The sequence below is a fragment of the Impatiens glandulifera genome, chromosome 1, assembly GCF_907164915.1.
Source record: "Impatiens glandulifera chromosome 1, dImpGla2.1, whole genome shotgun sequence".
Taxonomy (NCBI): Eukaryota; Viridiplantae; Streptophyta; class Magnoliopsida; order Ericales; family Balsaminaceae; genus Impatiens; species Impatiens glandulifera.
The window spans coordinates 104159624-104186468 of NC_061862.1; the positions used below are offsets into that span (position 1 = coordinate 104159624).

General features: G+C 33.0%; 1 protein-coding gene and 1 pseudogene across 1 annotated transcript; both read right to left on the minus strand.

Annotated features, from left to right (window-relative positions):
- Nucleotides 1-943: 943 nt before the first annotated feature.
- Nucleotides 944-6001, minus strand: LOC124939150 (annotated as a pseudogene).
- An 8602-nt stretch (nucleotides 6002-14603) lies between these two features.
- Nucleotides 14604-26495, minus strand: LOC124919478 (endoribonuclease Dicer homolog 1). Its single transcript, XM_047459723.1, has 19 exons — nucleotides 24871-26495; nucleotides 24666-24779; nucleotides 24155-24365; nucleotides 23472-23866; nucleotides 23152-23374; nucleotides 21741-21913; nucleotides 21523-21645; nucleotides 21285-21445; nucleotides 20971-21204; nucleotides 20611-20761; nucleotides 20342-20521; nucleotides 19339-19500; nucleotides 19135-19230; nucleotides 18061-18689; nucleotides 17883-17983; nucleotides 17443-17642; nucleotides 16460-17371; nucleotides 15464-15628; nucleotides 14604-15315 (listed from the first exon to the last, which is right to left on the minus strand). The coding sequence occupies exons 1-19, from the start codon at nucleotides 25972-25974 to the stop codon at nucleotides 14755-14757; spliced, it is 5895 nt and encodes a 1964-aa protein (XP_047315679.1). The 5' UTR covers nucleotides 25975-26495; the 3' UTR covers nucleotides 14604-14754.
- Between the last annotated feature and the right edge of the window lie 350 nt (nucleotides 26496-26845).

Sequence of the window (26845 nt, forward strand, 5' to 3'; positions counted from 1 at the left end):
AGATGTTTAAATCATTACACGTAAATAAACAATTTTTACAAATAAACAACATTTTTGTTTTTTATGTTAAAAACTAGTATGAATTACTATCGTCGTAATCCCAATTTCAACTTAAGACTTAAACGCTTTAAATGGAAATCATTACACATAAATAAATATTTTTTAAAAAATAAAAAAGATTTTAATAAATAAATATTAAAATAACCCTATATTACACAAACCTCTAGGCTTCAAAAAAAAAAAAAATCAATTTGATAGAGATCATCAAGAAAATAACAAAATGAATACATAATAATAATAATAATAATAATAATAATAATAATAATAATAATAATAATAATAATTGCAAATTAATGTGTCTATACACCAGAGTCCATTATGTGAGTTAGGGCTGCAAACGAGTCAAGTCAAGCTCAAGTCAGATTGAGCTTGAACTCGATTCGATTCAGTATTTATTAACTCAGCTCGAATGAGTTTATAAATTTGAGTTCGAGTTCGAGTCGACTATTTACCTACAAACTCGACTTAACTCGAAAAGTTTGAACTAAAATTAAATTTTTAAATCTTTGTGGAAAAAAATATTTATTTAGATTTTAGGTTTTAATATTAAAATAAATAATATATTATAAATTATCAGGATCGAAAAAGCTCGACAAGTCATTGATAAAGTATTACATGTGTTCGAGCTCGATTCGAATATTAAACGAGTCGACTCGAACTTGGTCAAAGTCAAGCTTAAGTCGAACTCAAGAACGACTTGACTCATTTGTAGTGTAATTCGTTAGTTGACCTAGCTACTCACGAAATTTTGAATGACTTACCTAAATTAGAAAAAGAAATATAACTTTAAAAATATTCAAATCAATAACCTTTAAATTATTAAGACAATGAAGCTAACTAAGTTAAGAATTTACTTGTTACTGCAACCCTGAATATATATATATTAATTCAGTTGGAAGTCGAGTTTTTGGAATGCTCCAAATTCTACTTTAGCATTCAAATCTGGGTTAATACCTGCAAAAATATCTCTGAACAGGGTTCTAGCACCATGCCAAATGTGCCCAAAGAAAAAGAGCAAATCAAATTAAACATGTCCAAAGGTAAACCAACCCCTTGAACTACTACGAAAAACACCATCAGATTTCAAAGTAGCACGATCTAATTCAAAAATTTCACCCAACTGAGCGCGTCTAGCATATTTTTTCACAGTAGCAGGGTCACTATAACTGACTCCATTGAGTTCGCCGCCATAGAACTCAACAGTTACACCTACTTGTTCTACACTATATTTTGATTCTGCTCTTCGAAAAGGAACGTCAGCTCTAACAATTCCGTTGCTGTCTACCAAAACAACTGGAAATGTTTCAAAAAAAGTAGGCATACGGCGTACAAAAAGTTCATGTCCTTCTTTATCTCTAAAGACAGGGTGTCCTAACCATCCAACCGCTATTCCATCCCCATTATCCATGGAGCCTGCCCGGAATAATCCCCCCTTGGCTGGATTATTACCAATGTAATCATAAAAAGCTAATTTTTCGGGAATCTTAGACCAAGCTTCTGCTAAACTTTGATTTTCGGCTAGACCAGCACTAACTCTTCGATATATCTCTTGCTGAAAGTACCCCTGATCCCATTGATAACGAGTAGGCCCAAATAATTCGATCGGGGTAGTTGCTGAACCATACCACATAGTCCCGGCAACTACAAAAGCTGCAAAAAAGACAGCAGCGATACTACTAGAAAGGACGGTTTCAATATTGCCCATACGGAGTCCTTTGTATAGACGTTGGGGCGGACGAACGCTAAGATGAAATAGGCCCGCTAATATCCCCAATGTTCCTGCTGCAATATGATGAGAGGCTATTCCTCCCGCAACAAAAGGATCAAAACCTTCCACGCCCCACGCTGGACTTACAGGTTGAACTTTTCCCGTTAGTCCATAAGGATCGGATACCCATATTCCAGGACCATACAAGCCTGTTACATGAAATGCACCAAAACCAAAGCAAGCTACCCCTAAGGGTGTGTTTGATGATGGGGAATTGGAATTGGAATTGGCATTGGAATTCTAATTCCAATTCCATGAGAATTGGCATTGAATTACAATTCAATTCCTATGTTTGGAAAAATGATAGAATTGTAATTCAATTCCAATTCCTATGTTTGGGAAAATGATAGAATTGTAATTCAATTCTAATTCCAATGTTTGTAAAATAAAATATCGGTTCAAAATGTTAACTTTTAAAATATGTTTTGACGTTTTGACACGTTTAATACGTTTTTGACATTTTTTCACATTTTCACACGTTTTTCACGTTTTTCACACGTTTTAACACGTTTTTCACATTACCACACATTTTTCACGTTTTAACACGTTTTTCACGTTTCCACACGTTTTTCACGTTTTTCAAATGTTTTTCACGTTTTTCACACGTTTTTCACGTTTTTCACATGTTTTAACACGTTTTTCACGTTTTTCACATTTTCACACGTTTTTTACACGTTTTCATGTTATTTACACGTTTTAATACGTTTTCACGTTTTTCACACATTACAACATGTTTTTCACGTTTTTCACACGTTTTTCACATTTTTCACACATTATTCACACGTTTTTCACGTTTCCACGTTTTTCACACGTTTTAACACGTTTTTCACGTTTTTCACACGTTTTAACATGTTTTTCACGTTTTTTACACGTTTTAACACGTTTTTCACGTTTTTCACGTTTTTCACACGTTTTTCACATGTTTTTCACGTTTTCATGTTTTTCACATGTTTTAACACGTTTTTTACGTGTTAAACTTGTTAAATGTGTTAAAAATGTGTCAAACGTGTCAAAAACGTAAAAACATGTGAAACGTTTCAACAACGTGTTAAAAACATTGTAAATAATGAAAACGTGTCAAAAACGTGTTAAACGTTCCAAACATGTGAAAAACGTGTAAAACATGCCAAAACGTGTTAAACGTGTCAAAAATGTGGTAAACGTGTCAAAAACGTAAAAAAAGTGTTAAATGTGTTAAAAATGTGAAAACAGGTTAAACGTGTCAAAAACGTAAAAAAATGTGTTAAATGTGTCAAAAACGTGAAAATGTGTTAAACGTGTCAAAAACGTGTTAAACATGTGAAAAACTTGTTAAACGTGCCAAAACGTGTTAAACGTGTCAAAAATGTGGTAAACGTGTCAAAAACGTAACAAAATGTGTTAAATGTGTCAAAAACGTGAAAACGTGTTAAACGTGTCAAAAACGTGTTAAATATGTGAAAAACTTGTTAAACGTGCCAAAACGTGAAAAACGTGTAAAACGTGTCAAAAATGTGGTAAACGTGTCAAAAACGTAAAAAAAACGTGTTATATGTGTCAAAAACGTGAAAACGCGTTAAACATGTCAAAAACGTAAAAAAGCGTGTTACATGTGTCAAAAACGTGAAAATGTGTTAAACGCGTCAAAACGTGTTAAATATGTGAAAAACTTGTTAAACGTTCCAAAACGTGCAAAATGTGCCAAAACATAAAAAATGTGTCAAACGTGTCAAAAACGTGTTAAACGTGTTAAAAATGTGAAAATCATGTTAAACGTGTCAAAAACGTTTTAAACGTGTCAAAGACGTGAAAAACGTGTTAAATGTGTCAAAAACGTGTTAAACATGTCAAGGACGTGAAAACGTGTTAAATGTGTCAAAACGTGTTAAACGTGACAAAAACGTGTTAAACGTGCCAAAAACGTGTTAAATGTGTCAAAAACGTGTTAGACATGTCAAGAACGTGAAAAACGTGTTAAACGTGCCAAAAACGTGTTAAACGTGCCAAAAACGTGTTAAACGTGCCAAAAACGTATTAAACGTGCCAAAAACGTGTTAAACGTGCCAAACTATGATAATATGTTAAATGTGTAAAAAACGTGTTAAAAACGTGTAAAACGTGTTTAATGTGTGAAAAACGTGTTAAACATGTCAAAAACATGAAAAACGTGTTAATTTGGAATTACAATTCCGACCTAAAAAGATAGGAATTGAGAACTATCAAATTACACTATATTGAATTCCATTGGAATTCTAATTCCAATTCCAATTCTTAATATTAAAGTGTCTAACAAACATAAGAATTGGAATTGGACCCTCCAATTCCAATTCCAATGCCAATTCCAGGACTATCAAACACACCCTGATAGAAATAAATGAATTCCAAAGATCTTGGGCAAATCCAAAGAAGGTTTTCCTGTACGTTCATCAGAAAAAATTTCTAAATCCCAATACACCCAATGCCAGATAGCTGCCAAGAAGCACAAGCCAGAAAAAACAATATGTGCCCCAGCTACACCTTCATAACTCCAAATACCCGGATTCATTACAGTCCCTCCTGTAATACTCCAACCACCCCACGAATTGGTTATTCCTAAACGAGTCATGAAAGGTATAACAAACATACCCTGTCTCCACATTGGATCAAGAACAGCATCAGATGGATCAAAAACGGCTAATTCATACAGAGCCATCGAACCGGCCCAACCAGCAACTAGAGCTGTATGCATTATATGGACCGAAAGCAACCGACCGGGATCATTCAACACAACGGTATGAACACGATACCAAGGCAAACCCATGAAAATACCCCTTATATCAAAAAAATAGACACTGTGTTACTTTATTGCATTCAAAAAGACTCTACTTTGGTTTGGCTATGACTAGGCTATGGATCTCCCTTGTTCGGTGGATTCTCTTGGAGAAAGGGTTAAGAATTGTTGCATTTTGTTGGTAATAATGGAACAATTCTCTTCGTAGGAAGAAAGAGAAGCAGATTTATTCTATACTCGATAAGTACCAATATGCAATGGGGGATTGAGACTATTTTCAATGAGGAAATGTGCCTATACTTATGTATCATTAGAAGGACTTATTCGTACTAAAATTGACTTTATTTATGTATGAATTTTTCTAATCTCTCTATGGATAAAATGTGCTAAAAGCCAATATAATATTACTATCAGAGTCAAAAGACAATAACAGTATTTTTACGTTTCCACATCAAAGTAAAACACAGTACTTAGTTCTTTTTTGTTTTATGCCTATTGGTGTTCCAAAAGTCCCTTTTCGGAGTCCTGGAGACGAAGATGCATCTTGGGTTGACATATAGTGCGACTTGTCAGATATATTGGGTCATATGGAATTTCCCCATTTTCTCCCTCGATCGAGATAACCTCTGTTTCACCCAAAAGAAAGATTAATTGAATCATCCAAATTTTGGAGCGTGAAGTGCAATTAGACCCCCTTTTTTTTTGGGGGGGGAATTCAGATTATTTTCAATTAATAGAATTTATGGTTGTCTTGGTTGCACTAATAAAATAAAGTATTCAGGCTCCGTTTAGATAAACCCAAAATATATATATAATTACTACTTGGATCCTATTTGATTTCTATTCGTTTAGAAAGATAAAGAGCGGGAGCTCAAACTGTTAATTAATCGAGTAAAATGGATTCATCCATCAAATATTTGATGAAAGGCATGAAATCAATTAAAAAAAGAAAATCATAGCAAAAAGAAGTGGTAAAGGGAACATTTGTCCTATATGTGCAAATCAAAATGGGGCGGATCTTTACCCGGAGTAGAGCATAAACCTAAAAAGATTGAAGAGGCCCATTCAGGAACAAGAAAATTACATCATGATTTGGACAGGATCTCGATAAAACAATACATCAATGAAAAGTTAATTCGATACAATAAGCTTAATGAATTCCCTTGCGGGTTGGAATCTACACATTGATTCTTTTTTGAACCGTATGCGCCAAAAGGTGCATGTACGGTTCCGAAGGGATATAATTTTACCCTAATCAACCGACTTTATCGAGAAAGAATACTTTTTTTAGGCCAAGAAATTGATAGCGAGATCTCCAATCAACTTATTGGTCTTATGGTATTTCTCAGTATGGAGGATGATACCAAAGATCTCTATTTGTTTATAAACTCTCCTGGTGGATGGGTAATATCTGGAATATCTATTTATGATATTATGCAATTTTTACAACCAAATGTACATACAATTTGTATGAGATTAGCCGCATCAATGGGATCCCTTATCTTGGTTGGAGGAGAAATTACTAAACGTCTAACATTCCCTCACACTTGGCGCCAATGAGATTTTTTTAGAAAAAAAAAAGACAATGTCTTCGCAATATGAATATTAAGTAATAATAGCATGGCACTTTGAATTCGATATGAGAGCTTTTTTTGAAAAAAAAAAAAATAAAAAATAAATATTAGATTATGTATCGAGAGAGTAGTATAAGCTAAAGAATATTTTTAATTTTTCTTATCTATTGGAAGTCGAATTTAGCGTCACAAACTTTTTGTTTTTATACCGCATGACCCATAACAATATTTATGTTATGGAATAGTATGAAAAAAAAATCATACTATTCATATAAACTTTTGACTAATCCGTGGGTTTGGGTTTGTCTAATTCATATAAACTTTTGAGTCAAGTCATTTAAATTGAATATGTTTATTCTTAGATTAAAAATTACTATAACACATCATTCTAACAATATTTTACAATTTTATTAATTAATAAATTGATTTATATGATAAATGTTTGATTTGTATTACAAATAAATACCTTAATCAAAACCACCACATGAGTAGCCTACCTAACATCTTTGTTCTTTCCTAGAAATACTAATACCACAATATAAAAGAAGAGAACTGGTTAAAAGTTTTTTTTATTTTAGTGATATATATGGATAAATATTAGTTAAGAGTCAAATTGTGATAAATTCTATATTATTCACTAATGAATTATTGATATTCAAGTGCACATAATTCAACAATGACATTAATTTGTCGCATTATTAATTATTGGGTCACTTATCTTCATTAATTTGGATCTTAGATAAGGGTAAATGATTAGAAGAAACTTGTGGACTCTATATATGAGTTAATCTACTGGTCATAATAATAGTTAAAACATCCATAGTTAGTGTACTATAAAAAAAATTGATTTGCAGCACTAACGTTAGCAATATTTCTTATCAATTCGTAACATCTAGTATAATATACTTGTTTTATCATTGCAAATTGTAACATCCAGTATAATACTTGTTCCAACAACATTTGTATCAAAATCAAATGTGATGCAAAAAATATATTTTTTCTAAAACTTTAACTTTGGATAGTTAATATAAATATGCAACATCTTTTGTATTATTTTTTATCAATAAAGTCATTGTTTTTCAATTCAAATTATAATAAGATGAATTTATTAAATAATAAAAATATATTAAACATAAACGGCAATATCTTATAAAATTACATATGCAACACTCTTCGATAATATATAATATATATATATATATATATATATATTTATAATTTGTATTATCATTTGTAAATCTATTTGTAATAGTTATTTTGAAATTATATTTGGAATACATAATAAATGTGTATATAGTGTAACTTTGTTTGCAATTATTTTTTTAAACCTTTGTAACACATATTTGCATTATATTTATTTAATTGATCATCATTTTCGTAATATCATATGTGAAATTATATTATTAATAATACCACACTATATTATGTACATAATTATGCAATTATAACGGTAATTACCTTATAAATGTAATAATAATAATAATAATAATAATAATAATAATAATAATAATAATCACTTCTAAAACTTTATTTATATTATACAAAATACATAAATTTGTATAACTTTTATATAATATTTTTAAATTTTTACAAAATCTTTTGTAATTTCCAATGCATTATTTACAAAATTTTTATTACTAATTCAATTCATTTTTAAATGATTCCATATTTAATATATATATATATATATGAGATAACCAAAACAGCATCAATTCATATAATGTAAATTAACATAATTCAATAAAAAATTGCAAAATACATTTGCAAATTAATTTCATCAACTAATTAAGTTCCAAAATATTAAAAAAAACATTTTAATTAAAGAAGCAAATTATTTGACATAAAATATAAACTAAACCACATCAAAAATTTATGTATTTGACCAAATAAACATGTCCAGAATATTCTGGATTAAACATGATCTTACTAAATTACTATATTCTTTTTGTCATCTAGATATCTATAAATTATTCAAACCAATAATTCAACCTACCTAAAACATTATCATTTATAACTAATCTTAATAACCGGTTTGTCTGCATTTATCAAGCACGGGCTTGACTATTGATCTCAGAACTAGTTGGAGGAAGTTCTTGATCAGGAAACAAAAAGCTCGCATGATTGGCTAAAGTGACCAAAACACGGCTAATTTTCACCGAACGCAAACACACCAATCATATTTGGGGCCTCCATCTGAATGGAGTATGGTATTACGATGCCACCAATCATATTTGGGGCCTCCATCTGAATGGAGTATGGTATTACGATGCCACTCAACTAAAAGGAGGTGTGGTTGACTACTTTAAAACACTCTTCGACGGAAAAAAAAAACAATGTATAGGAATATCCAATGTTAGGAGTTCAAATTGACCTCTAGTCTTATTTGACATTGATATTCCAAACAATCTTAATTGATTTGTTAAGATTTTTTAAGTCTTTATCCTCCATTATATCATCTTATTCCCTTTCAATATTTGATGGTGCCTAAGTTGATTAATATTCTGGATCGTTTAAGATAAGTGCACAAATTGTTGATCATTTATGTTGAGTTAGGTTAAGTATCAAAACCTTCCAAAGAGATTAGTTGGAAATTAGGCTAAACTGAAGTGGGAGTTGGTTGTTTGGATATACTATGCTTCTACTTTCCGTTGATTTTGTGGCTTGTGTTTGAGGGTTTAGGAGAGGAAGTAGTGTCTACTAGTTCTTTGGAAAAAAATATTTGAGGGAGAATATTTTTTTGGAGAGGTTGAGGCCGTTGTTTTTTGTTTTGGGATATTGCAATTGGGGGATTAGAGGATGATGCTTTCTTCTATGGAGGGGATTTGATTTTTTAGTAACTTCATGCTTTTTTCTTCTGTGAACAAGTTCATACATACATGCATCCTAAAATAATAACCAAGTATGTGAAGAAAAATAGTTTGTCAAGCAAATCATAAGTCTTGTTGGAAAGTTTATTAGATATATGTTGCGGAAAAAGATCTAATCTGAATATCTAATCAGGATATTCATGCATAACCGATCTACTAAAGATATAATTCATTAAGTTATACCTTTGATGCGTGAAGGTGGTAGATCTTGCATTGATAGAACGAACAACAAAGGAAATCTTATTGTCTCTCGGGGAAAATGTGAATTATCGCGGAAAAATATTTCTCTCTCTAATTGATTAAAATGAGAGATGAAAAATTGGCGTGTCTAGAGATTGTCTGATTTGCTAATTTATAAACATTTCTTTATAGAATATCAAAACACAATCATTTATATTCTTCTTTCCGTTTCCGTAATTAATATTATCATTTATGATTGTTTTATTTCATAAATAAATTTATAAAATAATATTTATAATTACAAATAATTTTTGATATTCTTCCTTCCGTTTCCGTAATTAATATTACCATTTATGATTGTTTTATTTCCTAAATAAAATCATAAAATAATATTTATAATTACAGATAATCTTTAATATTCTTCCTTCTGTTTTCGTAATTAATATTAAATGATTGTTTTATTTTATACTTAAATAAAATAATAAAATACTAATTATTAATAATATCTAATATATACAATAATTAGAAATCATTCTCACTTATTATATTTGTCAAACTCCAAGTGTGTCACCTCGTGTGACCCAATTATTATAGCTAAACTCATTAATCGCAGTTGACTTATAGTAAAGCATTACAACTTCTAAAAAATTGGATTAAATTATTTCCGTTAATTGTCCTATCTAAGTTTAGTCATTGCACAAAGAACACAATTCCTTGAAATATATCAAGCAAAAGTATTTTATACAACTTATAGTGTCTGATTGTGTTTCTTCAACTTCATTTAACTCTCGTTTTTTTTATATTGCCTACTCATCTTGGTCTACAATTATATGAAATGCAACATTAACAAATTGAAACTAAAACAATGATTTATCAATTTGAAACTATATCATATATATTATACAATTTCACTTTCATAAATATTTATACAGTTGTTTAGTTATATATTTTATGAGAAATAATACATACAGCACCCTTATGCAATACATTCATACAGCATTTACCTGATTTGGTAAGAAAAAGAAAATATATCTTGAAAAAAATACAAGAGAGAAAAATATTTTCTCTTTCTTACCAAATCAAGTAGATGTTGTATGAAGGTGCTCTATAAAAGTGTTGTATATATTATTTCTCATATTTTATACTTATACATCAAGTTCATAAATATAGTAGATGATTACGACCTTATTTTAAGAAATCTAAATATTATACTTATACAACAGGTTCGTAAATAAAGAATTACAAACCTATTTCAAGAATCCTAAATATTATACTTATACTTTTGTAAATAAATTAGAGAATTATGAACCTATTTCAAGAACCCTAAATCGAACATATTTCAAGAATCCTAAACTAAACCTATTTCAAGAAAACAAATATATTTTAAGCAATAATCACAAAGTTACCATAAAATTAACACTATACAAAAATCTACCCTAATACGAACACTAAACACCTAAAATGTGTACCTTAAAAAACAATGTGGAAGATCGATGTTGAGGATGAACGTTCTCTTCTCATCTATGTTAAGAATGATTGTTCTTGTTGTCGTGTTAGGAAGATAGAAGGTTTTCGGAGAGGAACGACTTTGGCGAGGTAGGGTTCAAGGGTGTTGGTCGGGGGCAAGGGTTCGAGGAGGGAGAATTTTTTATAGGCAAATGAAAATAAATGTAGGGGTGTTAGTTAGCGGTACTTGACACAAAAAAGATATTTAAGTGAGGAGAATAAAAAAATGGACTTAAATAATGTGCAACTCTTTATGCATTAATTTGAGCTTAGAGAAATTACTCTAATCCTAGAATTGGAATAATTGTCGCAATCACTCATTTTCAAAGTTATTACATACTTTATCGCAGATCCAATAGTATTTTATGTAATTAATTTTCAAATTATAGTAGCAACCAATAATGCATTGTTCGAATACTTGTTTATGTTAACTAGATCTACAATATTACATAATATAATAATAAATATTATGCAAAATATACAACTTGGTGTGTAGTACATATGAAATTATAACATCAAAACATGTCATCTCTTGATTGTTCTTCACCTTCTATATGTTCAACATCTCCATTTGTACTATCGTCCGATTCACTTTGTAAATCTTCATTTTTATCCAAATTACTTTCATTTCATGCAATTCTTTTTCTAACGAACCGTCCAACTCAACATTTTTAATATTTGGATCTCTCAAATTGTTGACATCTTATAATGGAATATTTAGGGGAATATACAATTATATGGTTGAATATTGTTGTTGATACTCCACCTCATTTGTCCATATTTCCTTTATCTTTCCCCTTGCTATTGTTTTACAAATGACCATCCATTTAGAATTACGATAATTTGTTGTGGTTCATTAGTTCCAATAGTAAACGTGTATAGTTTGTTCAGCAAGAAAAAATGTGTCATAATTACCATATTTCAATTTCATGTTTGTGGTAATCAATCTATAAGTTTTATTAACTTTAATACCCTAGTAGGATCAAACTATAAACATCTAAATAGAACCACACAAACGTGGACCAGTGTATTCTAATTCAATAATCTCTTCTAAAAGTCCAGAGTAATCCTCATTTGCATGAACATAAATACCATTATTTATTTTTGATTTATTATATCTGAAATCACCAACCCTCCACACAAAAAATTTATGAAGTACGTTGAATATGTGGTTGTTAGTGTTTTGGACCAAAACGATTAAATACGATAATTCTTAGTCAAAATTCCCCTTTGTTCTTGTACAATATTGAAAATGAAATACAATAATCATATATAATATCCATCCATCATTAGTGGTATATTTCAAATGAAAATGAAAATCTTAATTTCATCACCTTTGATTGGAACCATGATAATAATTGACAATCTATTTCTACCGGGTATAATCCAACATTCATGCCACAAAAAATCCTACAACTTTGAATGAACTTAAGTTTTAATAATAATGATTAAAATTAACATCTAATCATTCATTACCTATAATATGGATCCACTTCCGGACAATTTTATAGGACATATGTGTGAGCAGTTAAACTTTCTTGGCTAGTCATAAATCAATTTGTTGAACCACCACATCCACGTCCAAGATAATTGAAAATCGAAATTGGTGGTTCAGTTTTGTTGAATGACACTCTTCTGTGTTCCTTTGGAGTTGTCTTTGTTTGTAATTTACATTCGATTCAAAATAATATGAAGAAAATGTAGATATTTCTTAAAAAATATAGGCATTGCATATGGATGCTTCAATTCTAGCATTGTTTTCACCTTATGCTTCACACTCTTTAGAAACTTAATAGATATGTGAAAAAAAATTACATTTCTTTAAATATTGTGGTATAAAGATAATATAAAATTGGTACATACATCTTGAATGGATACATCCATCTCTATTGTACATGATCTCTTATTTTTGCTTCATATAGTAAATGTATCAAAAGATGTTCCACTGAATAAAAATGGAAAGTTGGATTTTTTTTTTCTCTCCATGTTGCAGATAATTACTGGAATTTGAGATTACAAATTATACACTTTATCTAAGCTCAAAATTGAACAACTAAGATCATGCATTAAATTATTCAAATTAATCAATGTTCCCCCAACAAATTTAAGTAATATTTGCTTAAATGAAAATGGAAAACATTTCTAAGAAAACACGACAATCGTGGATTCTGAATCCAATCAACCTACGTTCGGTTGTGTCAATACATCTTGACAAATTGGACACATAACCATATGAGAATTTCAACATTTCCAACCATTTGTATAAGAATCCTTCTTAGGCTTATGAGACATTGTATCATGATCAACATGTAGCTTAGGATGGTTGCAAACAAAAAACATAAACTTCCTAGCGTTAAGGTTGTCTTCGTCTTACCATTCACATTCATAACCGTGTTTATAATGTTTATAATGTTTTCAAACACATTAATTTCAATAAGCATAAAATCGAAGTTATGTTGAATGAGAAGTTTTCCCAATATAGAAACTCCCATAAAATAATCATCAAATCCATGAGGATATTTATTGGGAGTTTCACTTTCAAGCGTGTAATGTAAAATTTCTGACCATATTTAATTTTCATCTTTTATATGTGGATGAAGAGTTGTTTTTATCATGTCTCTTATGAAATGTTGTGTGTCATATCTACAAGGATGCTCCGGTGACAAAATTGTCTATGACAATAAAAAAAAAGCTTTCCGACCGTATTTTAATCGAAAATATTTAGATTTTTCATATAGATTGGACACCCATCAATTCTATGAGTACTCCAACATGACAACATTTCATGAGTAGGAAAATTATTAATAGTTCACAACAACATTGCCTTCATGTTAAATGTGTCACTTCAAAAAACATAATAGGTAGGAACACCCATATTTCATAATATTTTTTACTAATATATCAATGGTTGAAGAAAAATATTAATATTTCTTTTTGGACTTTTTTATTAGAGAATATTTATTGAAATAAAAATATACGGTGAACTTTATGCACGTACATGGTGGTAGATTAGGTGTTATAATAACTGACCAACATGAATATTGTTTTCTTAACTATCTCAAGGGAGCAAATTCATCCGAACAAAAGCCTAGTCAAACACTTCTATACTCCATCGTAAAATTGGATAATGATGATCAAACCTCTTCATCAGAAGGATGACACATGATACCAAGTGTGGTGATTTGACAACCATGCCATGTGAGGGATTGTCACATTTGAAATAAACAACCTTTACAATCTGAGAGCTAGTAGTAAATAAAAAGTTTCTTATAGGGCTTCTACTTAACATCATTTTTTTTGTAGCGGGAAAGATTACTAAACTTACACGATTATTTATCAATATTTTCCCCCAAATAAAAATTTATGTAACTATCTCTACATACATCGATTCTAATCACGGGAAACTCAAATCTTCAACTAATTTCTTCATGTTAGTAAAAATTATCCGACATACAATTATTTTTGATTAATTGTTCTTGAATTTAATATTAAGATATTTTACGTTGAATAGTTTAGTCTTGATGACTATGTGAGATGAGTTGATGTACTACATTCATTTCAAATATTTTGAATAAAATATTGATGTTAAAATGGATAGAAGTTGAAGTTTCATGGATAACTTGATGTCATGTCATATTCCATTGACTTATACACATAATTTTATTTTCAATCCAAATTATTGAACTCATCAATTCAATCCATATGTTTTAACCCAATCCAAAGAGCCTGTTTGGAACACTAATATTTTTTAATCTGAAACCAGATAAACAATTGACTTTCTAATTGTGAAAGACAAAATGTTTCAAATGAAGACAGTTATTTTTGCATCTGTATCAAATCTGAACTAGAAACTATTAATAAATTTCTCAAATGAAAACAACTTTCAAAATGTGACAGCCTGGTTTCAAATGAAAATAGTTTCTCGAAATGAGTAAATATTAATCACAACCGAGTTTCAAAGCAACCATTCTAAGAGTTTCCAGGTTTAGATTAACATACATATTAAAGACACAAAAACAATATAAATATTTCGATTAAATTTGACTCAATTCAAGCATACCATTTATTTAGAAGTTCCAAAAGAAGAACCGCCGAAGAATCCTTTGCTTTCTTTACACTTGGCATAGCCTCGCCAATACATTCATCAGTCCATCCTTTATCAGTTGTATTGACCCTAACTGCAAAAGTGAACCTTTTAGCATGAGCCGGACCACCTTCGTTTACACATCTATACAGAGGCATTGGCCAATTTCTACGCAAACAGATATCGTTCAAAGTCTGTCTCGTAAACGTTTGGCAAACCCCATTTCTGTTCGAATTTTCGTCCTCGTTTTTCTTGTTTTTCTCCTCTTCTATGGCAGCTTCCTTCTCTCTTAAAGCGACGAGGGCATTTCTGGCAGCTAATTTTTGCGCCATTTTCTTTTGAGGATTCTGAGCGATCCCAACTTGGACACCGTCGATAAAAACTTCAACTGTTGCGATGCTTCCATTACGATTGGCTTTATACTCGAGGCCTTCAGCCTGTCTTTGGCAACGTTCTTGTAGCTCTCGTACTGGATGCATGGGAAGGGTTTCGGGAGTGACCATTGGATCTAGTAACGGTTGGAAAGCCTGGAATACAAAAGAAATGAGTACTCTTCAAACTATAAAAAAAAGGTACAACAAACCATAAAAAAAAGGTACAACAAACCGTCTGATTTTAAGTTGGGATCACAAAAAAAGTTTTAACAATGAAAATGTGTCTAGATTCGTTAACTACCTTCCAAACACGAGAGGTATCGCATCCACCATCAAGGAAAATAGCACCGGCAATGGATTCGAAGATGTCGCCAAGAACTTTTGGAGCTTTGCAATCCCCCAAGCCGAAGGAGTTGAAGCCTGGTTTCGATAATTCATCCTGGGCTTCTCTAACGAAATCCCGAATCTGAAGATGATAAAATAAACAAACAATCAAACAACAATTTCTGATCAATCTTTCGAGGAAATGTGAATTCATTGAGATATAAATTCTTGCATATCAAATACCCACAGAAGATTATAATAAGTATGAAAATGCATATAGAATAACTTCATGTTACGTGTTCAAGACTTTATATGGGCATTGTGTTAACATTTCAAATACCACCGCCTTACTTGAATTGAGGTGTTTCCATTGAGAATTTAATATGAGATTTCACCCAACCAATGAGACTTCAAGACTTTTGAATTGACATTATTTGCATTTATTAGTAGGGATGACAAAGGGTGGGGAGTGGTTTTATGACTTATCATCCTCATCTCGTATTACTTCGGAGATTTTCTTCTTCCTACATCCTTGTTACTATCTGGTATTCCCCGTAAAAAATGTTTATATTCTAGACGTTACAAATATTATTTTTACCTATAATAAAAACAATTGTAAGTAAATAATTTATACACTAACAGTCTAATAAATTAAATATTTATTGTGCTTCCCTAAAATATCTTATACTAATATATAAAATATTAATATACATATTTGTGGAAATGAAAAATATGAGTTAAAATGATATTTGTTTTATTCTTTTGTGTTTGGGTCAGTTGCAGGACAGGGCATGTAAATACAATCCCCACCCTATCCCTGATCAAACCTGGGAAATATTCCACCTGTTTGGATTGAGTCTCATGGAGTGGATTGATATTGTCAAGCCTTATTAAGTATGTTAATACAAACTTTAACCTTTCAAATAATATATAACCTCCATAAGGTAAAATAAGGAGTAGTGGATTAGATAACCTGTTTTTCAAGGGCACTTGATCCATGTCGAAGGTGCAAGTGGAGCTTATGTTTCACAGCCACGCGAGCAAAGTTCTCATTATTAACCGCAGCTGCTCGCAAGTCAGTCAAGCGACCCGGGGGTAAGTCGGTGTATGTGAAGAACAAATGCCTCGTGATTAGATGATCCAAAACAGCATCTCCCACAAATTCCAAACGCTGATAACAAGATACTCCAGGAGTCGGCCGAGAGGCATGGGTAATAGCTTCTATCAACAAGCTTTTGTCTTTAAACACTACGTTCAAAGTACCCTCTAAAGAAGTAAAATTGATGCTCTTAAGGATATTTTCAGGGATTTTTATAGGTCTAGTTGTGGAATCCATCTCTTTAAGATCAAAATCTACCTCAATTCCAATCCATTTCATTAGATGGTTGGAAGCGTTCCTCCCACCATGAACATAATACACACCAATCAAAGCTTCTACTACATCTGCTAATGTCTTGCTAGAAAGAACTCTATAAGAACTTGAATCACTCTCAAGCTCACCCTCTTCATGTTCTTCATTCTCATAATGTTTGTCATTTTCCTTGCATGAACTCGCCAACAGTTCAATATTATCGAAAAATGGCATTTCTGAGTCCTTCGTGTCCTCGTCAAAAACTGGCAGCACTCCCGGGGCAGCCCACCTAGATGGTGCAAATCGATCTGCTTGGATATATGATTGAAGTCCCTTTTCTAGAGCAAATTGATACAAGACCATGTTGCTAACCATTTGTTGTCTAAGGCGAGTGAGCTGACCTTCGTGTTTCTGGGGATATTTAAGGAAAAGAAATCGACTTACAACCCATTTCAAGTAAGCATCCCCAAGCAGCTCTGCTCTTTCATAACAAAATGTTTCTTGGCACGAAGCTGCAGTCAAGGCTTCCAGAATCTGTAAAATTATAAAGAAAACACATTCAAGAACTCACTCATCTAAAAATAATTAAAAAGAAATCAGTATACCATTGAAGCAGGCACAGGGTAGCCAATTATTTCCTTCAACTGGATTGCAAGCAGCATGCTTTCCACTCGTCTCATTATTGATGGCAATCTCTGGGCACCTCGAACAAGTGGTCCGGGTAGTGGATGCATCAAACATAGCTCGGGTGGAAGGAAAACATAATATGTTTTATCAAGTGACTCTTCTGGATCTCCCTCATGACCTAATGAAATGGAACTCTTCCAGTAAGCTACTATACAAACAGCTTGTTTGATTTTGGGCTTTTTTGAAAAAAACTGGATTATGAGTAAAATATCTTGTTTGATCTTACTTTAAAAAAAATAGTTGATTTCAATGAATAGTTAATAGATGATGGGATTGTGGTTTCTTTGGATTAAACCACATCAAACAAGCCCAAAAGCATCTAGAGAAACTTAATAGTAAATACACAAACGGGTCGTACCCTCTGAATGCTCAAAACGGGGGGAGAGAAGATTCTTGCAATAGGAGACACCTCGTCCTCTGATAAGTGGTTGCTGTTTATAAATTAATTCCACTCCATACCTGATCATAAATTAAACAGAATACTTTAAAATGGGATTATGGATTCGATCGGTATAAGAATATATTGAGAGACTCACTTTTGCTTATAGTAATGAGCATAGGAGCTATACTCCAAAGGACCAAGATAGCCTTCTTTCCTAGGAAACGAGTTTTCAGCAGTCATATCAAAACGTACAGAATCCACATAAAATCTCTTTCCAGAATGAGCAGCTGTTACGATCTTCCCAACTAAGTCTTCTGCACTAATGTAAGAATCCGCCACAACAAGCTTTCCTTTAGACGAATCCAGATCATGTGTAGGAGCAGCATTCCAGTTAGAAACCAATCCTGATGCTTTCACAACATCAAACTGTGCAACAGCACCTCTAATTCCATAAGTTGGATGGGATTTCTGCTGAAAAGACATGCAATGACGCAATCTACCGAAACCGTATTCTCTTCGGTCTCCGCCAAGAGTTCGCTCATTGGTGCCGAGATAAACATCCGGTCGTGCTCTCTGAAGGGGATTGTTCCATGCATCTGTCTTGGTTACCTTTTCAATCAAATCCCAGTCAATTTCTTGTACAGGATCTACTAAATTCTTATCGCCAACCACGGGTACAAATAAATATGCCTTCAAAGAATCCCAAGGAGTTGTGGAAGGTTCAACATCCACATCTAACACAATACTCATGAGTCTAACGTGGAAGCTCTTTATGGATTCCAACTGCATTGAGCAAACATCAATTGTTATATTAAGGATTTGTTTCATAAAACTGAAATTTAGGTGTTGGATGCTGAATTTTAAGTAACGAATTAGTCAAGTGACTTGTTCAAATAAATGTAGAATAAACCAAATCAAAATATTTGAATTTGATCAAATGTGCAACTAATGTTGGGTAAAGTACATCATTTTTTAGGAGTTGAAGTTGTCTTTTGTACTCTCTTACTATTTTATCAAGTTAAGTCATCCATAACTTACAAAATTAAACAAGATTTTTAGCTTAATTTGAGTTGAATCTAAATAATTAAGTGGTTTTAAATAACAGTTATCAGATGAAATTAATTTAAATAAGAACTTTATTTAGATTAAGTGATAGGTTGTGTAATAAAAAAAACTAAAGCTAATAAGACTTTTACAGCTTGAGGGTTAAAGGAAAATATTCAACAACCTGAGCTTCTGTTATTTTGATCGACCCTTTGAAGGCAAGAGATGCCTTAGCTATCATGGATCGCGAGAGAAAGAGATCCATCGTCATCGATAACACCTATGAGCGATAAGAAAATTATATGTAAGGCAGGATAATCGTTCTATAATCAAAACAAACAATTGTTCATAAAACAACATTGTCAACTTCATGTGTAGAAGAGTGTACCTCTGCATCCAGTTCACTGCCAAAGACAACCGCAAATTCTGAAACTTTATCTAAAAACGGATCTTTTGAGAAGCCAACATTTACATATGCAAGGTCATAAATGAATAAATTAAATAATTTGGAATTGTCGCAGCCTTCCCTCCCATTCAAAATCCACTCTCCCTGAAAGATTAGGAAAAAAACGAATGAATTTCATAACCCACTGACTGCAAGAAAAATGAAGAGATAAAAGATACTTATAACACATAAGTGTTGTCTCCTGCGTATTTAACTTAAAACAAACTAAAAATCCTATGAATTATATTGATACTAATTTCCCTATTTGGAAACTCTCATGTTTATGTTTTTGGATCACGGTAGATAAACTACTGATAAATTTTTCAACATGTCATACTAAGTTTAGTTATTAATCCCATACTAGATCCAGATCCGAATGAGAAATCTGACAGAAATGGTGTTTCCAAATTAGTCAACAAGCTTATTTGGAAACTGATATTTTGTTAGTATGATTGAAAAATTACCAAAGTTAAAACTGAAAGGGAATTTTTTCCTTGGTTAACAATAATAGTAGTTTTGCCAATATTTGGAGGTTCTTTCATTTTCTTTCTTCCCTATAGAGGAAATCGGATTTTTTCTTTCATTTGGTATAAAGATTAGTTTTTACTTTTTACATTATTATCCAGATAATTTTATAAATCATTGTGAGCTCCATGTCACGCACGCATATTCCACTTGATTAGCTAACATATGACTATCCTTTTGTTGACTTTCTTTATAATTTCTAGGCATCAATGCTAGGGCCGCAACAAATATTTCTAGTACCTCAAACAGCTTCTCAAAAAAATGTAATGTTTTTTTTCCATATTATTGGCCATGCTTGCCTGATATTACTATTACATTTCCCCACTCTTAGAAAGTTTAAAGGAGAAAAAGATCAGGAATTAAAGTAAGAAGAGATAGCATAATCATTCTCTTCAAATCTTAGGAATGTTAAGTTGACTACCTGAAGAACATTGGCTACACCTTCTGGATAGAATTCTCGGTGCCTGGAAGTTCCAGGAAGTGGGTCTCCTTCCTCATTTTGGTCAACTTTCTCCCCTTCCCCACTTCCCTTGTCTGGCAAAAGCATGTCAGTGAATGCCCCCATCTCATGGAGTTTCTTACAGGCCGCCAAACAAACAGCCTACACTGTGTAACCCTAGTCATTTGCAATTTGATGCCACAATATTTCAAAACAAAAAATATATATTTATATGCATATATATTGCTTGCCTGCTGTGCAAGACGCATTGAACTGCAAACAGGACCCTCAATTATTTCGAATGGTGCATTACAAGGAAGTTGAAGCCTGCATGAGTATTCAGTGGGTCCTCCTGATTTCTCATGACGTTGCATAATAAACTCGGGACGAAGTATAGAATACCTACAACAAATGAGACCAAAAAAATTTAGCAAACATTGCCATAACTGTTTAAATAGTTATACTCCCAATTCATAATTATTGTTGGTGGTAATGATAATTATTGTTTTTTTCAAAAAGAAAAATTAATAAACAGCATCCCAATTCATGTCCAACCACAACATAATTCAGCAACAAACAAAAAAGAAAGATCATCCAGCACTAATTATTACTTGTCACTTGGTAACTGAGAGCAGTAGAAATGGACGAGCCCGACTGCAGAATTTAAGCTCACAACAGCACCAGTTGACTCCACCTGATAGATTGTACCAGGTGTTGTGTCCACTGACATCAATCTAGAAGAGCCTTTAAGGTGACTAATGTCAGTTCTCTCTATTGCCTCCTTCCTCAGAGTCTCTTCACTATTCCTTGCATTCCTTAAGAACGCTTCATGGGATAAATTTCCTCTAGTAAAAGAAAAAAACATGTCAAAGGAAAGCAAATCAGACATACAAACTGAAAGAAAGATAAAACACAAAAAGATTACCTTTCAACCATCAAGATGTAATCAGATCCAGGTTTTCTAGCACGGCCCCTAGATTGAATGTATGCCAGAACTGTTTTTGCAAGATCAAAACGAATGACAACATTGCACTGACGTATATCAAGACCTTCCTCGGCCACACTTGTTGCAACTAACAGTGTTACCTACACAAAAATGATTAGTTGAGTACAAAAATTGTTGCGACACTCATGATGGCTCAACATCTTATATTTCAACATACACGGCCGTCTCGGAACTTGGAAATTGTGTCCTGCATTTGGCAAGCTCTCATTTCTTGACTATTGTTGTGACCAATCAAACTTGCCGACCTGACAAAGCTTAAAGATGGAAGCTCTGCAAACACCTGTATACTTGAAAGAAATAACCTACAATAAGGAGCTCTGGAGTAGCCTAAGATAAATTATTAGGTGGAAAACAGCTGAGAATCACACAATCAACCTTTGGGAGAACTAAAGCAGATACAACTCTCTCAACGAAGATGATTGCACGAAAATCATCTGTATACTGGTACTTGAGTAGTATCTTAATCAAGGACTGGACCCTTGGAGTTACTTTTCCATCAGCTACAGCGGCTCCTATAATTTCATCCACATGCTCTCCACCAGAGACAACTTTCACAGGAAAAGCCCAAGCATAAGATTGAGGAAAAGGAAATATCTGAAGTGATTCTCTTATGTTGAGATTGATATAACTGAAAATGAAGTGTTTGAATGTTGAATGTTGAATACTAAATTTTAAATGTTGTATATAAGTTAAGCTTTGAGTTACACTTTAGAATAAATATTGAATAAACCTAGTATGTAAGTTGTTTTTATAAGATTTGAAACTAATATCAAGAAAGTACTTAAAGAACATTTTACCATTATAATGATGTAAGTTGATTCTTTTTCATAGTTAAAGTTATCCTTTGATGATCTTATTAGATTATCAAGTTAAATCATTCATAGCTAACCGATTAAGCCAAGCTTAATGAGCTGAACCTAAATAATTAAGTAATTTTAAGTGATGGTTATCAAATGAACTTAATTCAAATATGCACTTAATCATTTAAATTAAGTTAAAATTTGTGTTACCAAACACTCTCTTAGTTTTCAAGCATAGATTTTAAACTCGGGCACCAGAAATTACAGAATGAAAACATTTCCACATCTTCTCTTTCATGTGTGAAGGTGTAATCAAGTAAATAACCATTATATCACTTCCTCTATGAAACAAAAGAATATAAATGATGCTTGGTAGTCGTAACCAAAGCATTTTCTTTCAATGTTAACCCCATCTCTGGCAAATAGTCGACTTTCAGATGATTGAGCTTATTCTCGTAATTCCAGTTTGTTGTAAGAAAGCCATGACTCTGCAAGTGGCTAACCACTCTTGGGGTTGCTCATGCTGATGCAGTTTTTAGTCCAAAATATTTTTCCAGGGCACCAAAGAAACATAACAAAAAGCTTAGACTACAGAATTACCTATCCCCAAGCATATTCTTGCATAGAGAGAAATAGCAGTCAACAGAAATGTTTCCATTTATATTCTTGCTTTTTAATTGCCCAAATCGTAAAATAAGTATTCCTAAGATAACCCAACAGCACAATAAAAAAATTATTTTTTTTTTATTTTGAAATGTTAAAGTTTGTCTTAACAAAGTTCCGCAAAGAGGACTTTTAAACGTTGCTCATTAAACTCACCAGTCAGGACACATTGAATTGGTAGCATAATAAGAAAAAACTATATGTTGAGAAAACTTTGAGCTGAGATAATTTCTCAAAGAACTTGATTTGACCCGTGTTAATTAATATACCTATTAAGATTTTTTTATAATTCCTCGCACTAAAACTTGGACAGAAGTACCTACCATGACTGTCGGGAAGCTCGCCTTCCTCCATTTCATCAATAGTGCTCAAGTCTTGGGAAACAGTGTCCTCAGCAGCAGAATTGCTCTTGGAAACAGCTCCCTCTGTTAACTGACATTGTAAAAGATTGACAACCTTTTCCAAGTAAGATTCTTGGAATTTGACATCAACTTGGTAACTTGCTCTCTCATCATTTTGCAAAGCTGTTAAAAAGGATAGAGCAACCTACAAATGAAGTAGATCAATGGAAAAGTCAATGCTGAACCAATTTTAAATTTACTTGATACAAAAAGAAACTGCATTATACAATCAAGACAAGAACCTTATATGCACACCATTGGCCTAGTTCACCAAGGGCATAGTTTACAGCTCTCAACTTCTGAATAAGGTTTGCAGCACCATCACTTTCAGTTCTTTCTGAAACACCATATACTTGACGCAATTCTTCTTTTGCCCCCGCATCTCTTGCTCCCATGAATTGCCACTTACTTTTTCTGGAACTCGACTGAGCAGCTTCCTCAACAGCCAGTTCCATTTGTTTTATTTGTTCGTGGAGAGACCATAAACTAGCAGCTTTATCATACTCTACAACCACCTCTGCAGGCATTGGGACATGTTTCTCCAGCTCTTTACGGTCTTTTATTGTACAGACAACAGAGTCCAGTTTACTCTCAAGATTACGAATCTTTATTGCACAGTCAACCTGACTTGAAACACCTGCATCATACATGGTGACTCCAAATTAAGTTAAAAAAAATGGCATCATATAGCATATTGGCAATTTACTTTTTCTTGTTAAAGAGTCAACTTTGTATTAAAAACATTTATGAAAGTGAGGTTCATTCATTTTACAAAAATGACCAAAAGGAAAGACAAGATACAATATTTATGAAAGTTAGATTCCGATCGAGCCAAAGTAATCCCATCCTGTGCAAATTCCCTTTTTCTTGATATAAGTTAGATTCCAATCATAGCCAACATTACAGATAAGAGAATCAATCATACCCTTTAAATTAACTGGGGAAGCAGTCATTCCAAAGACAGATGGTCTCTTCTCTCTTGGGGTGGTGTGATAGAACTCAGACATAACAAGAGAATAAGGATGTTTCTTCACAGCATGATGACATTCGTCCAAAATGAGTAAATTTATAGATTCCATCTTTATAATGCTGTGTCTTAGGATGTTTAAAAGAATTTGAGCAGTCATCACCAAAACCTGCAGCAAATGTCAGCATTACCTTAAGCATAGTATTAAGAGCTAAGAGTTTGTTTGATGTAGGATTTTCAGAAAATAAGCTGTTTTCTTGGGGAAATTATCTCGTTTGAAGAAAAAGTGGATTTTCGGGGTTTAATTGGATTAAATAAATAAAATATCCTTTGTATTTAATATTGAAACTATATTTTTTTTAAATAAGGGTATTTTAGTTTATGATTTGATTGTTGAAAGTGTTATTAATCCAAATAACCCTTCAACAAGCTAATCAAAGAAGAATGACATTTAAGGAGAAGCATATACCTGTTTTGTCTCAAACTCACGGAGCCATTTTCGTGAATCCCAGAAGTCTTGACCCATTTCTCCACAGTAATGACCGACTAGGTAGCCAGTTTGTTCACGTATAACTTCTGCTTGCTGAATATATTTGAAAAAATAGAGGTAGTACCTTCTCAGTAAAAAGATGCTACATCAGCAAGCAAAAAGAGATCTACAAGAACTATTGTACCTGATAGACTAAGGGAACTTTGGGAACCAAAAATACAGCAAGCATTTTCTTGTTTTTCCTTTGCAACTCAGTATTAATACTTTTAATGAGAAGCACAGCTATCAGCGTCTTCCCAGCACCCGTTTCAAGAAAAGCTATTGTATTTTGATTCTTAGCCTGTTCGAGAACATCCAATTGATACTGGCGAGCTTCTTCCTTGGGAACCTTTTCCTTATGTTCCTGTGGCTTTTTCTCCTCCTTCACATTGCAATCCTGGTTCTTTTCAAATAATGCCTTACCCTCTCTATTCCGGTCAGCTACCCAATTACCCTCTCGATAGACCATCTCATCAACTCCAGGCCGTTCTCTCTCCCAATAACCTCTAGCATCCCTCCATCCCCTATCCCGAGAATCTCGTCTGCCTCTGTTGAAACGTTCCCTTCTCCTAACTTGATTCCTACACCCATCATTATCTTCCCAATCACGATACCTCTTCTGACTTGCAGAATCCCTATCTCTGGCACTGTAATCACCTCCTCTGTTCATGGCATGCCTACCATTCTTGTGATCATTAGACCGGTGTCTTTTGTCGTGTGTCTCTTCCTTGATGATTCGTTCAGGAGTGTGCTCCAACAATTTGTTTCCATTTCCAGTTGTATTATCTTTCCCAATATGCCTCTCAATTCCATCTACACCATTGTTCAGATTATTATCTTTACCATTCTTAGTGTCCATTCTCACTGATAGGCAATCATTCAACCCCTCGGCATGTTGAAAGGCAGGAACTGGGCACTGAAGCAATAGCATATCCTCTCCCACAATCTCCATGTCCTCGTTCTGTGGCAAACTATCATGGGAGGCTAGAGGCAAAACACCGCCACCTTTCAAACTGTCCAGGAACCGATCAATCCCTTTGAAGAAACAAGGATCAGGAGCACCAAGACCGAGCTCGTTTGGATCTGGAACTACAGTTGCATCAAAAGTGACGAAATCATCCATAAAATTACATGAAATATCCTCGCAGGCATCAAGCCAGTAGGATGTATCACCAGCTACTTCCTCCACCGGAAGGGGATTAACAATTCCTCCTGAAACCCTAGTTACATCATCATCATCATCACCCATTGCTTGACTGTAATCGAGAACAAAAATGAGTACACAAGAGTTAAGATGGAAAACGCGGATGAAGTAGAGACGTCAAGATAAGCTCTTATTCAATATAATCAATAAAAATAAAAGCAGCAGGGCTGAGAGTGAAATACAACAGAGCAGATGAACTGAAGCGAAAAGACAGCGGCTGTAGTTGAGGTCAAAAGACAGGTGGGAACGAAGAACAGGTAAAGGAGGAATATAAACTAAAAAAAGGAAGATTACAAGCCGCGGTAAGGATGAAAAAGAAGAGGGGGATGGAGTTTGCAGATTAGCGAGGGATAGACCGTACAAAGCTCGCAAAATGCTGATGAATCAACAAAGATTCGGCGAAGCAGACGCACGATCTATCAAACGCGATTCTGCCCTCTTCGTCCCCCCAATCCAATTGGACAAAGCACAAAGAAAAATTCCTTCTTTTTTCTGATTCCTTCCACAGATTTCACTTGCCCTTCCCTGCTACTACTCTACTTCTGCGGCTGCCTGTCAATGACGACGACCGCCAACACAACAAAAAGGAAACCTAATTTTATGCTTTTTCTTCTTAATTTATTATTGACATTCATTTTTTTTTTCCTCTGTTTAGGTTTTAAGTCCACTTGTCACACATACTTAAACTCATATTTCTTTTATTTATTTGTAAAAATTTTATAAATAACTAAAAAAAAATTAAAAACGGTACTTAATAAGTTATTGAGTTTGTAAATTATTAAGAAAAATGATTAATTCTCCTAACTTACTATATTGGTTTTACTGAATGAATCTCAAAAATCGTTATAATAGCAGATTCAATCTTGTATACTGTTATGGCAGCCCAGGAGGGATGAAAACCTGAACCAACGGTTAT